The sequence below is a fragment of the Gopherus evgoodei genome, chromosome 13 (assembly GCF_007399415.2).
Source record: "Gopherus evgoodei ecotype Sinaloan lineage chromosome 13, rGopEvg1_v1.p, whole genome shotgun sequence".
Taxonomy (NCBI): Eukaryota; Metazoa; Chordata; order Testudines; family Testudinidae; genus Gopherus; species Gopherus evgoodei.
The window spans coordinates 20,922,568-20,935,453 of record NC_044334.1 but is presented as its reverse complement, the minus strand read 5'-3'; the positions used below and the strand labels follow the sequence as shown (position 1 = coordinate 20,935,453).

The 12,886-nt window shown below is 39.2% G+C and overlaps 1 protein-coding gene across 4 annotated transcripts in view; it reads left to right on the top strand.

The window, feature by feature from the left end:
- The window catches only part of SPECC1L (sperm antigen with calponin homology and coiled-coil domains 1 like), a 107,146-nt gene that overhangs the window by 47,138 nt on the left and 47,122 nt on the right, over window positions 1-12,886 (top strand). For 3 of the 4 annotated variants that reach the window (XR_004003036.1, XM_030583523.1, XM_030583522.1), the window contains exons 9-10: window positions 739-830; window positions 10,886-10,976. Coding sequence is in view for 2 of the 4 variants with exons in the window: in XM_030583523.1 (XP_030439383.1) it covers window positions 739-830; window positions 10,886-10,976 (183 nt within the window). In the remaining 2 variants the exon portion in view is untranslated. Of the gene's footprint in view, window positions 1-738; window positions 831-10,885; window positions 10,977-12,886 lie in introns of those variants that run through there. The other variant, XM_030583524.1, reaches the window with a different exon arrangement.

The window sequence follows — 12,886 nt, the reverse complement described above, 5'->3', positions numbered from 1 at the left end:
GAGCTCCTACCATGTAGGGAGAGGAAATAGGGTTACCTGGTGGTGGAAAATGGGGGACCCTGATATGGAGATTAGGAGGAATGAGGGGGGCACACCGCCCTTGGCATGGGTGGAGAAACAGGGGTGATGGTATGTGGGGATGATGACATGGGAGATAATCCAACCCCCTGAAATGCAGCAGAGGGATTAATGTGTGGGGAATGGAGGACCCTAGCATGGGTGAATGAGTTAGAGGCTCTGGCATGAAGGCTGGTTGCAGGGAGTCCCTGAAATAAAGATGGATGGGTGGGTGTCACACAGGCAATTTGTGGGGGAAAGGGAGGAAAGTACAGAGCCCCTGATATGTGCAATGTACACTGCCTAGAGATGCAACAAAGAATGTAACCCTCTAAATTAGAAAACCAAAGCCACTTTTGGTATGTAAAACTTCCAGTTAAGTGGGGGGGAGGGGGCGGGATTTTTTTGTGAACATCTAGATACTGTAAATAGTTCTATATGGTTTCTATTTTTGATCTAGTGCAGGCTCATGTTAGGAGGTGATCAACATAGTACTTGAGCATTTTTGAAACTTTCAAAGTTGCTTTCCAAAAACTGAGCACTGCACAGTAGGAGCAAACAAAACACTTATCAGGTTCTGCCCTTAAACAGTTGTCTTGACATGTGGCTATATGGCCACTTCTCCATTTGACTGAAAACCATGCCGCATTTGGGATAGCTTCCTTTTTATTTTTCCAATAGTTCCAAGCCCTGCCACAGCCACAATTCCTCGCACTCCTCTGAGTCCAAGCCCCATGAAAACACCCCCAGCAGCTGCAGTGTCTCCTATGCAGGTAAGTGCATGTGATGGTATTTAATCCTTTGTTTGTCAAAGAAATCATGCAAAAGGCAATTATGGTATTGTACAGACACCAATTGACTTTGTTGGCAACTGTAGTAAAATATTGCCTCAGGTAAATAGTTTCTGAAATGTCGAGTTGGACAAAGGAACTGATACAGCCTAAGGGCACTTTTAAAAATTATTGCCCTTAAAGCCCAATTGTGTTAGAGTGAAACAACCTCTCCCTCATATCTTACTGTTGATACAGAGGCAGTCTGTCTCTCTTCCCTCCCCATTTCCAAGGACGTTGTTATGGCCAACTTTGCTTCCCATGTCGACAAATCACTTCTGACTGCCCCTTTAAGCAATAAGGTATTTTCTGTGGGGGTATATTATAATGAAGGAACATCTTATTGCATGCACTGTTTGGTTATGTGACATCTTTAACCAACTGGAGTACTAAAAAAATTATCAAAGGTTTGTTTAATGCATGTGTAACTTGTAGAAGTTTTGGCGGGGGGGGGTTTCATTCAATAAGAAACTCTGAAAAATAAAATTCTATAGTCAGATACTAAGTATTTCTGTGCTACTGCAAATTGATATTCTTGTAACATGGAAGGCTAACTTCAATCTTCCTGAACCCATCTGTCAGTTTTCAGTCCTTTGTCCCCTTTGGGTGATAGAGGTCATGCATCTGTGTGGGACTGGTCATCAGCCTTTGATACAAATTTATCAGGGTTGCGGGCCTCACTATAGGACCCGTATTAGAGGGATGAAGTCATAAGTTGGCTTTTTTTAATTCATTATATAGGGATCCAGAGAGTTATGTTCAGCGTGTTGGTGTATCCTAGATTCTCTGTCCCCGGTCCAGCCTCCCACCCCTTCGTTCAGCTGCAGGGGAGAACATCAAGTATCACAGGGTTGCATAGTTATCAGTATACTGAGCGTGTTGCTCAGTCTTGCTTTCTATGAACCTGGACACCATTGTTTTGTTTTCTCAGTATCAGGATGAGGTGTGGACATGGACAAATGCCAACAGGGTTAGGCTCAGAACAGATAAGAGTAAAGGTAGCAGTTGCTGGCAGGATGAAGCATTTTGAGGAACCGGCAGTGCTCATTTCCTTCAGTGACAGTGTATGCTCACTTATCAGTACTTCTGTTAGATTCAGAGTATTGCAGGCCAGAAATGCTACCAATTTTGTAATATGCGGTGGCACAATTTTACAGTTGTTGATGTGAGAGGAAGCACCTTTTTGAACCCTGGCTTGTGGCAGTGAAAGAATGTTTGAAACCTGTTGTCCAAACATGGCAGCATTTTACAGTGCAGATATTGTTAACTCATATCTCTTCACACTGTGACTCCAATAGCTTCACAACAAAAGTGGAGAAATTAGATATTTTAATCAGAAAATGTGTTGCTTTCTGTGATTAAGTCAGCAGTGACAGTGTCTTTCAGAAGACAGCTGAATCTGACTAGCTTTGTGTCAGCTGGGAGTTCAGTCGGCATTGATCTGCCTTTATATTTTTTTCTTCGTTCATGAAATGAGCATGCTTAATCTCACATTCTGAAAGGCTAGACTAGAGGCTTGGCAACACCAAAGTCTTTTCACTGTAGCCTGAGGCTTATTTGCTTCATTTATTCATGAATTAACCATGAACGTCAGTTCTTTGTAACCAAAATAACATCTTAAACTAGTGGGGAGCTAGCACATGCTGCTTGCTACTCTTCATTTGAGGTTCTTTGTCTGCCATAATTTGAATCTTGAATTGCACTTCTGGTGCACAAGCAGAATGTCAGAAGTGGGTTGTTCTCTGGAGTGGAAGTAACTCCCTGAAAAAGGAACGTAATAGTGTAACAGAGCAACTTTGCCTCTAATTTCTTTTGAAAATAAGTGGTTTTACTGAATGTGTGTAACTATGCAGAGAGACTTTTCTGTTTTGACCTCATTTATGTTGCATTATATCTAAACAGCCAATTATAGTGAAGGAATGATGTAATGAGGCTCAGAGAATTTCCATCTGTTACCACATTGATTTCTACTGTCTTCCCCTTCAAGGCACTAAATAATTCAGTTCAGCCTACTTCTTAGAATTTGTCTTCTATCAAGTCTCCCTTAGCAGTGATGTCAACCTTCATATTCTGATCATTATTCCTTCTTTAGTTACAGTGGAAAAGCAAGATTTAAGAGCGTGATTACCTGGGATAGTTCCAAGGTTGTCATCGTGGCTATGAGATCTGAGTTAAGCTAGAAGAGTTGTCCACTGCACAAGTACTGAAATCCTTTAGAACAAGTAACCTTGAGCTAGCATGCTAAAGATATTGGTGTGGCTACAGTGACACAAGCAGTAGCTTGGGCTGGCTGCCTCAGCATAATCATGCCTAACCCCCTGGTTCATACTTGGGTACCTAGCCTGATCACTGCCAATGCTGCTGCAGCCATGCTGCTATTTTTAGTGCACTAGCTTGAGCGGAGCTACCACATATCTATGTGCTGTGGAGAGCATGCTCTGTGGCAGCGTAGACATACATACCCTTGCTGACTCAATTTCTTTGTGGTAGCACTTATCTGATCAAGCAGAGACTCTGGGTCAGTATGACAATCTGTTTGCCAGCACAAATCCCGTTTATACCCATCCTGGTATTCTGGTACGATGGATAGACTGTCAAAACCAGGTTTTGGAGTGAAACCCATCTGCATTTAAGACCAGATGCAAACATAGGCATGCCTTCCTTGATGATCTAAGTCAGTATCATTGTGTGATAGAACATCACAGCCCAATTATAGCATTGCTGTTCAATATTTTCAATGCAATATCTTGCTACACTCTTCCAGTTCAGTAAAGGAAAGCATTAAGGTGTCTCTTTTGTTCTTACTCTTATTCTCTCATCACTCCAGTCCTGGCTGTTAGGAGAGGTATTTCTCCTCTTTTCCTTCTGCTGAGCTCCTCATTTCCCTAGACTACTGGTAGGCTGGTGTCTGTGATTAGATCCATTTTATCAGCACTCAAACTATCTTACATGTGTCAGTCATCCCTGGCAAATCTAATGTGTGAATATTAAACATTTTGTATAATTTAACATTTTTTATCTTTCTTTATGCACCTATAAGGATTCCAAAGCATAGTAATAACTGCAGTATATCTAGGAATTGTTATGCCCTCCACTAAAATGCAGTCAACATGATGGTGGAGTAGAGCAGCAGTTTAACAGTGCATACCTATGTTGCAAAACACTTTAGGAAAAGAGGCATTTATCTATACTTCAGTGTCACTTCAGTAGGAGGATGTCACCAACGTTGGGCTTAAATGCCAGTGTCATATTTAACTTTGCTGTGCAAACTGGGTTATGTTTAATCTAGTATTTTAAATTACTTTTGACTCGACTGCAACATTCGAGTCTTACATGCATTTTCCTGCTCTGTGCTGATAAGTGACATCGGCAGGTGCAGCCCAGCCTGGTGTTTCACCCCTCCATTTTCACCTCAGCCTAAAGCATATAGGCAGAGCGATAAGATTTAGTCAGTGAAGTATTTCTGTGATAACAAAAATTCCTCAGTTCCTAACTTTTTTCCCGCTCTACTGGTGTTTGCGACAATGGGAGCCCTAGAGTTGACTTGCTACCTATATTGTAATCACTGCCATCTACCTCAAAGCAGGTCTAATTGGCAGCTGGCAGCCCCATTACACTAAGACTCCTACCATTGATTTATCTGAACTGGTGTTGACAATAATGGGGAATTTTTGCAAAATTTCCCATGTGTAGATGAGGTTTCATCTGAATGTCTGAGTGAGGCACTCAATGTAAAAGTACAAAAGATATCTCCTTCAGTGGGGAATTAAGAGTAGTATATTTCCCTCCAAGTAGCTAGAAGACTGATTAAAAGAAAAAGTGAATACAGTTTTCTTTTTTTCTTCCTGGAAAGCACTATTTTTTAAAATGTTGTTGTATATTTAATTCTCATGAACCTGGACTAATAGCACTAGGGTCTTAGAGTGTAAGCTCTTCATTACAGGGACCATGTCTGCCTCTGTTTGTACAGCATCTAGCAAAAGGGGATCCAGTCCTAATTAGGCCCTTTGTAATTAGGCTCTACTGTAATATAAATACATAATAACTTACAGATAAGCAGACAGAGATTGGTAATGTGTGCTGGCTTCCCCACACACTTTTTACAGCTAACCTCAGGTACTCAGGATTACAGTTTAGCGATGTTTACCAGTGTCCACCAGGGATTTAAATTACAATCTTTGGAGGTTAATGGTCTAACTCAGTCCATCATCATTCTGCCTCTCAAATTGAAAAAACTTTGTACACGCAGATTACTTTCCTTTTTTAAAAGGATTGGGTATGTTTCTATTTCTCTTTATGAATTGATCAGTAACTCCCAGTGTTCTAGCCTGGGTGATTTCCAGGAAGTCTAACTTAATCAAATTGTTTTCTGCGTGATGGATTTCTGTATTAACCTAAACAAGTACCAACACCATAACATTTAAAATTAGATTTTTGATGTCTGAAACTGTTAACTTAATTATTTATGCTAACAGATAATAAGTAGGAGATCCTTACCATCTAGCAGAACTTTTCCCTTCAGCTTGGAAATGGCAGTGAGAAAATTTTCTTATTGCTAGTGAGATTGTGCACTGCTGTTCCTCTCTTAGCATAGTAAATCTTATTTGTAATTCTGAGACCACTTTTTTGTAAAATATATTAGGCCAGATTCATCCTTACTCCAGCGATAAATTAATCTGTACTTATATTTGAAAGTAAATATCAATAATATTTTCCCCTCAGGGTTAGTGTTTCTAGGCATTTTTAGTTTTGTTTTAGCTCTCCGCTGTGGTTTAGAATAAGCCTGCACCCTCGCTGGCAAACAGCAATGTACATTTTGCTGACTCCCATATAGTATCTGGTATATTTATATCAAACTTATTTTTTATATAAAGAGCAAGTATAATTTTACTTTTTATAAAATACCTTTACCTTTTGGGAACAGCACTGAATGGAAAGTCCAGTTTATTTAAGACTGTGGACATCTTTCATTATACAGTTCATTCAAATGAGCCTGACTTGAACATCTTCACCCCTTTCCTCCTGCCAGTTCTTAATGTAGTTTGAAAAATGACCAATAGGAGCTGTAGAATACAGATTGTGAATCATCTTTAATATCAATATTTAACATTATGGCTCACATCTATGCACCCTTCATTATCTATATTGAGGACCTGTGTATCTCTTTTGTCTTTTTGATAACGTTTTGTTTTCAGTATTGTGGGCTTTGACTATTGACATGTCCAGTTCCTCAGAACTGGCTTGTAGGAGTCAGTTAACGTTACACTTAAAACGCAGTTCTAGTGACAGATCTAGTCCCAACAGTGACTGATGGATTGTTTTTTTTGAAGTCCGGTTCCATACTGATGTCTGAGTCTATATCAAATGAGTGTAGTTTATAAGTAGAGTGTGTAACGCCATCCCTTATGCTCATCGTAGGCTCAGTCAAGCAAAATTGTTTCTTGCACCTCATCATGTGTAATTAAGGTTCTGCAGGGCAGATTATTCCCTTAGTGACACCTATGCTGCATGTCACTGTCTTAGACTAGTACAGATGTTGCTGGTTGGAACTCGGTAAATAATTCAGTTGATCCATTTCCCCCTAAAATTTCCCAGAATATCTGTGGCCTGTCTACATTAGTGAAAACACTGGTGGGATGAATGAATGAAAATTCTGGGGGAAACTGGGTATAGTAAACATGACTGGATATAATGGTATTGGCTCTGAAGTACCAATAGAAGTAAAAAGCAGAAAACCAAACAAACTCGTTTTATGACAAGTAGAAATGACAAACATACCAAAAGTTACCAGCTGAGTAAGACCGTCACTTTTCTGACCCTATCTCAAAGAATGTTTATTTTTAAAGTACTGTACATAGGAGAACATGGGGATTGGGGAAGCAGTACTGAAACATGGGTAGGTGGAATTGTGGAGCTATGTTCCCTTGCTTCCAGGCTAGGAGTACTGTGGAGGCTCCATGTTTATATAGGCTTTAGCAAGAGCTTTCTCCTGGAGGTGGGAGAGGTTTCCACTAATGTGGAGTCTTTGAGAATGGTAGAATTGGAAAGGGAGGTCTTCCTTCATTCTCTGTGCCAGAGGTTTTCAAACTTTTTAGGCTGTATACTCCTTTCCAAATAATATAGTTTAATACGGGGTAGGTAATCTATGGCACGCATGCCAAAGTCGGCACACGAGCTGATTTTCAGCGACACTCACACTGCCTGGGTCCTGGCCACCGGTCTGGGAAGCTCTGCATTTTAATTTAATTTTAAATGAAGCTTCTTAAACATTTTAAAAGCCTTATTTACTTTACATACAACACTAGTTTAGTTATAGAAAGAGACCTTCTAAAAACGTTAAAATGTATTACTGGCACGCGAAACCTTAAATTAGAGTGAATAAATGAAGACTCGGCACACCACTTATGAAAGGTTGCCGACCCCTGATCTAATACATACCCTCATCTGAAATAGGGTCATAATATACCTATACTTAGATTGCCAAGTCTTACTAAATAAAATGCATTGTCCACCATAGCAGGATTTTTCTCACATGCCCCCTGACAAGAGTTTGCATAACCCAGTTTGAAAACCATTGCTGTAGGGCTAGCCCAAAGATAGGCAGTGCAGCAGGTGATTGCCTGATGAACCTTGGTAGAGGAAAGTGTTTGAAAACAAGCCGTAAGAGCGGTTTTTTTTCTTTCTTTCTTTTTGTTTGTTTTTTGTTTTTGTTTTTTAAAGAAGGCGAGGGGTGGGGGATCGTAGAGAAATAAGGGACAGGTTTAGGTTTAAATCTTACAACCCTTACTGCTCTACCGCCAAGAGTTTTGGCTTCTCAGTTTTGGCAGGCCAGGTACAATTATGTTTAATATTTGGGAGGAGCATAGCCCCCAGGACATCGGTGCGAAGTCTTGATTGAATTGAGACTGTGTGTGATCTGAGTACACGGTGCCTAGCCAAATTAAAATGTATTTATTCCTCTTTGAATTTTATCTTTTTTGGCTTTTAAAATTGGCTATCAGAAGCAATTTCATGCATGGATTAAAACTAGCTCTCCCAGAGCTTACTTGATTTGCTGTTGACAGCATGTTTAAACAAAGAAATATCCATCTGGATAGCATTCATTTAGGATCCCATAGATAATCTGATAATGGAGTGATGAAATACAATTCCTCTTGCTGTATTGTGGGGGTTAGACTCCTAGAGACTGGCAGTTTTCTCATATTCTTGCCAGTGCAAAAAGGTTGTTATATATGAAAGCCATGCTAGAGTAAATAGCCTGGTAATCTTGTGTATGCAAGCACATGTTACGAACTCTATACTTAAGGTTTAATTTTTTTATCATATCTTTGAGTTTAGCTTCTTTACATGACTTGGCATGAGAAGCACCTGAACCTTTAATCTCCTGAAGATAAGGGGGCCAGCTCATTTAGCCATCTTATCTTAGCATGGGCCAGGTGGGAAGCTGACATGATTTTTATTTTAAACTCTTTAGTGGTTGATCAGATAGTTAAATGTAAGAGGGACAAGGTAAGTAATTAATGAAGGTATGCTATAACTTGCATTAGATATTTTAAAACCAAATATAATTTTCCAGAAAATAATGCGAATAATTTACAGAGGGAATCAGGAAAGACTAACAGCTGTTCTCAGTGAATGTAGAGAATGATTATCAAACTGTTCAACTACTGAAAGAATAGTGACAGTTGGTGTGTTTGACTTCATTGGAAAATACTCCAGATTGACACTTCTGTAAACAAGGCAGATCCAGACCTGTAGTGGTGGAATGATAACATGCTGCATGTAAAATCCAGATTTCAGAACAAATATGTATTTCCACACTATAACCTATTGGTTCCAAAATAGTAGTCCACACATGATTTGCATGTGATGGGTGGAACGCTATCGGATCACACAATGCTGGCTCTCCTTCTTTTCAGAGAGTAAAGATTCATTATAGCTAAAAATATATGTAAATGTTTACAAAGAAAATTATTAGGAAAGTAGTTGTTGTAGTTCCTCGATGATGGTATCCAGGAGGCTGTGCTCAAATGGAATGTGAGGTCTCCCGAAGACAGTATACATAGTCAGCATATCAAAAAAATCAACATTAAAATGCAGCTCTACTCTGAAAGTGAGTGTAGAAATGGCATTTTTGAGTTCCACTCTTTTTTCAGTGAGTTTCCACAGGTGTAACTGGTTGGAATTTAGTAAATTAGATTGAACAAGAAAAAAAAATCCAGCTCAATTTTCATTGAGTAGGATCTGTAAAGAGCAGTGAGAATTTACTTGTATCACTGAAAAGACAGGACATTGAATTCACACAGGTCAAAAGAATCTGTTAAAATTGTGCTAATTTTATATAGCTGTCTTTCAGAGTAGAACTGCAGTGCAGAGGACCTTGATATGGAAAATAATTAGACTGATATCATAAAGGTATGATGAAATGTTTAACAAAGATATTTACTTTCAGCTGTTTGTAGACTGCTTCAGATGAAATAGGTGATAACAAAACCTAACAGTCATTCTGAATAAAAATCACTCTTTGATTCAGGTTTCAATTCCTTGGTACCTGGAATGTCAAACCTACTATCATTTGGTAAATAAGACTTAGGGCTTGTCTACGCATAGAAGCTGCACCGGTTTAAATAACGTTGCAATATTAAACCAGTGCAGCTTTTGTGAATGCTGGGCCTGCTCTGACCTATGGCCTTATAGATTGCTATGCAGAACAGCTGTTCAAGGGACCTCCGCTGATTCTTAGAACAGCGGATGAAATACGCTATAACTGAACAGGATGCGCTTAACCGCAAACCGCAAGACAAAATGTAATTTGCATAAGAAGCGCTGTTGACGTGTTTGCCTGTATTTCTAAATCGCATAAAAGACGCTCGGGGACACACATTCGGGGCGAGCCACATTGGGGTACCTGATCCTCGGTGAAGGACGTAGCAATAGTGGTCTCTGCCCGGTCCACGGACCGTAAGGAAATCGCAGTCAACTGGTAGCCATGAGAATCTCGAAATCCTTGGAGACAAGGCCTAAGCTCAGACAGACACATCCCCACCATGGGAGATCTGCCTTGAGTGGCGGTCAAGAGCCCAAGTGAGCGGGATTGGAAAGGGTCTCGAGACACATCCCCACCAAGGGAGATCTCGCATTGATCCCGGACCACCCTAGAGAGTATCCGGTTCCACCAGAGGTGTCAGACGATTGGGGATACAGGCAAAACAGGGGCAACAGTGGACTCAGCTTTGCTGTGTTTAAGCCATTCAAAGAGTAAAAGCCTGTTGCGATAATGGAAAATATATAAGCGCTTATTCTAAAAAGGTAAGGTTATTATTATAATGTACGGCCTGATCAGCTGTGACAATAAATATTCTAAAGATGGATACAATCGATTGAATTGCTGCTAGGGGATTTTTAAGTATTGTAATACTAGTTATTATTTGAATATTATTGGAAGAATAAATAATAAAAAATTGTTTTTATTATAATTAAGCCTCTCCAAGTGTCAATCCTAAGAAAGAACTTGTGTGGAAGCAGCCAGCCGCTTAAGGGCTAACCCTTATTGGGTATAAGAGGAGGCTCATGGCTGGGCCACAACTAAAAGTGGTGTCTCCACAGGAAAAATAGCGGTGCAGCTTTGTGTGTGGACTCTTTCCATATTTTATACACACAGCTGCATGGGTTTAATATTGCGACTTTAGTTAAACTGGTGCAATGTCTATGTGTAGACCAGGTCTCAGGTAAAAAGTAACATTCAGGCCTTCTTTATATATCTCACAGAAGCAAAAATGAGCATGAATTCTCTTTGCATGTTGCATTATACCAACCTGAACATATTTATGCCACATTCTGACACTACTGTAAGTGTAGTGATTCTTTTTGTTAAGATGATTTTATACAGTAATTAACTCATCAAACTCAAATGAGAGGCTGCTTGTTTTACAGTCCATTTTGATGGTTCCTCTTTATCTTCAAATTAAATGTTATTATATGATATCTTGCTATTTTAGAGGCATTCTATAAGTGGACCACTATCAGCCTCCAAACCCCTTACACCTTTGTCAGACAAAAGACCAAGCTATGCAGAAATCCCTGTTCAAGGTATGTGTTCTACTTCATTAGCTTTACTACTTGTAAAACTTATGCTACTATTGGCTTGTAATTGGTATCTTTAATATAAAGAGTAAAGTGGGTAGTGGTGCTTTCACCTTTTTTTTTTTTTTTTTAATTGAGAAAAAATGTAAATACTGAGCGTGACTTGGACCCACAAAAGCTCGGAATTTCAGAGAGGTTGAAACACAGAACCTTGGTGCATTTCAGTATATATATTTGTTATCAAAAAGATGCATGTATGATGAGGAGAGAGACTAATTCTCATGAAATGTACATTTTTCCACTGGAGTTCAAGAATTGCTATCCTGAAGCAAATAATTCCTGGTACTTTTCTGAATGTAGTAGCTGTTTGCACAGTTAATCTGTCTTTAAAAAATTGCTGCCAAAGTTTATTAAACATATTCCATAGATAATCCCAGTTCAAAAGGTTGAGGGTATCCTGAGCATCTGTATATTTTTCTTTACTTTCCCTTATAAAGACCCTTGAAAGGATTCAGTTTTTGTTTGCATGGATTTCAATAGCTACTTGTTTTCTTTGAGTGGTTTTAATTAAATATGGTTTACTGGAAATTATATTAATTATTCAGAACAGATTCATAAACAAAATCCTAATAGTCATATTTCATTACGACTTTTTATTGTTAATTTTACATTAAAAGAATTGTTAGCTTTTTCTACAAGTGCAACATGTAATTAACAGCAAATTGATTTGTGTAGAATGAACATTTACTGACATTGGCCAGTTTTACATGTAACTCTTCCGGATCTCACTCATGACAGTAGATGCCCTTTTTTGTGAGCCACCTTGTTTCTGTCTCCTGAATGTGCAGCAAACAGCTTTTAGAAACTCTTCACTTATGCAGCTTGCGCCTGCTATTAAATTGTGATCATTCCTTTAATTTTCAGTCTAACAACTTTAGCTTGTAATATATCAGAATTCCAGTATTTCACTATCAACAGCGTTGTCAGTTACTTACAATTCATTTTTGTAGGCTAGTACCAAACACAGGCTAGTACAGTAGGACTGGTTACCTCAGCCATTCCCAGCAGTGCATTCTTCACCATAAACACTGGCTTCCTCCCATCAAGTATTTGACACACTGTATGATTCATATTTAAATTAAGTTTCCAGGTGTGTATCTTCCTTCATTAATTGTCTCATGAGTTATAGTTAAGGCTAAGATTTTGTCATGGTTATTTTTAGTAAAAGTTACAGACATGTCATGGGCAATAAACAAAAATTCACGGAAGCTGTGACCTGTCTATGACTTTTGCCACTGCGGCTCCATAGTTTTCAGTGGCAGGGAGCTGTCGGGTTCCCCCTCTGCCTGTGGCATCTAGAAGCTGCATGGAGGCCTCCCTCCACCCACGGCAGCTGGGAGCTGAAAGGTGACCATATTTCTCAGAAAACTGGATGCTCCCAGCCAGTCTCCTGAATTTTTTATCTCTGTTAGTGGAACACAGAGCTCCAATGTTCCCATGTGTCTTTGGTAAATTGCTAAAGAAATATTTTAACAGGTTGTCTCGCCCATGTATGAATTCTGTAGAGTTGATGCTCATCTGGATTTTTGACAGAGCCATTCCATGTCCTGCTATCAGGATATGCATGCCTTTAAAAGTTCCAAAATGTATTGAAGTCAAATGCAAAGCCAGGCCAACATAGCAAGCACTCATGACATGAAGTCATGCTGCTTTGTCCCAGAGGACTATCCAAAGTCTTAAAAAGAGGACATTTGTATGTACTTATTGTATTATTGTCCATGGTTTCAAGATTAAAAATACAGGGTACGCTAGCACATGCAAATGAATTAAATTTTCTTTGCTATGTTATCAGTATTCAAGAAATGGTACTTTGACAGCAAGACAGAAAACTGAATTAAGTTAACAAGTGTTGATAT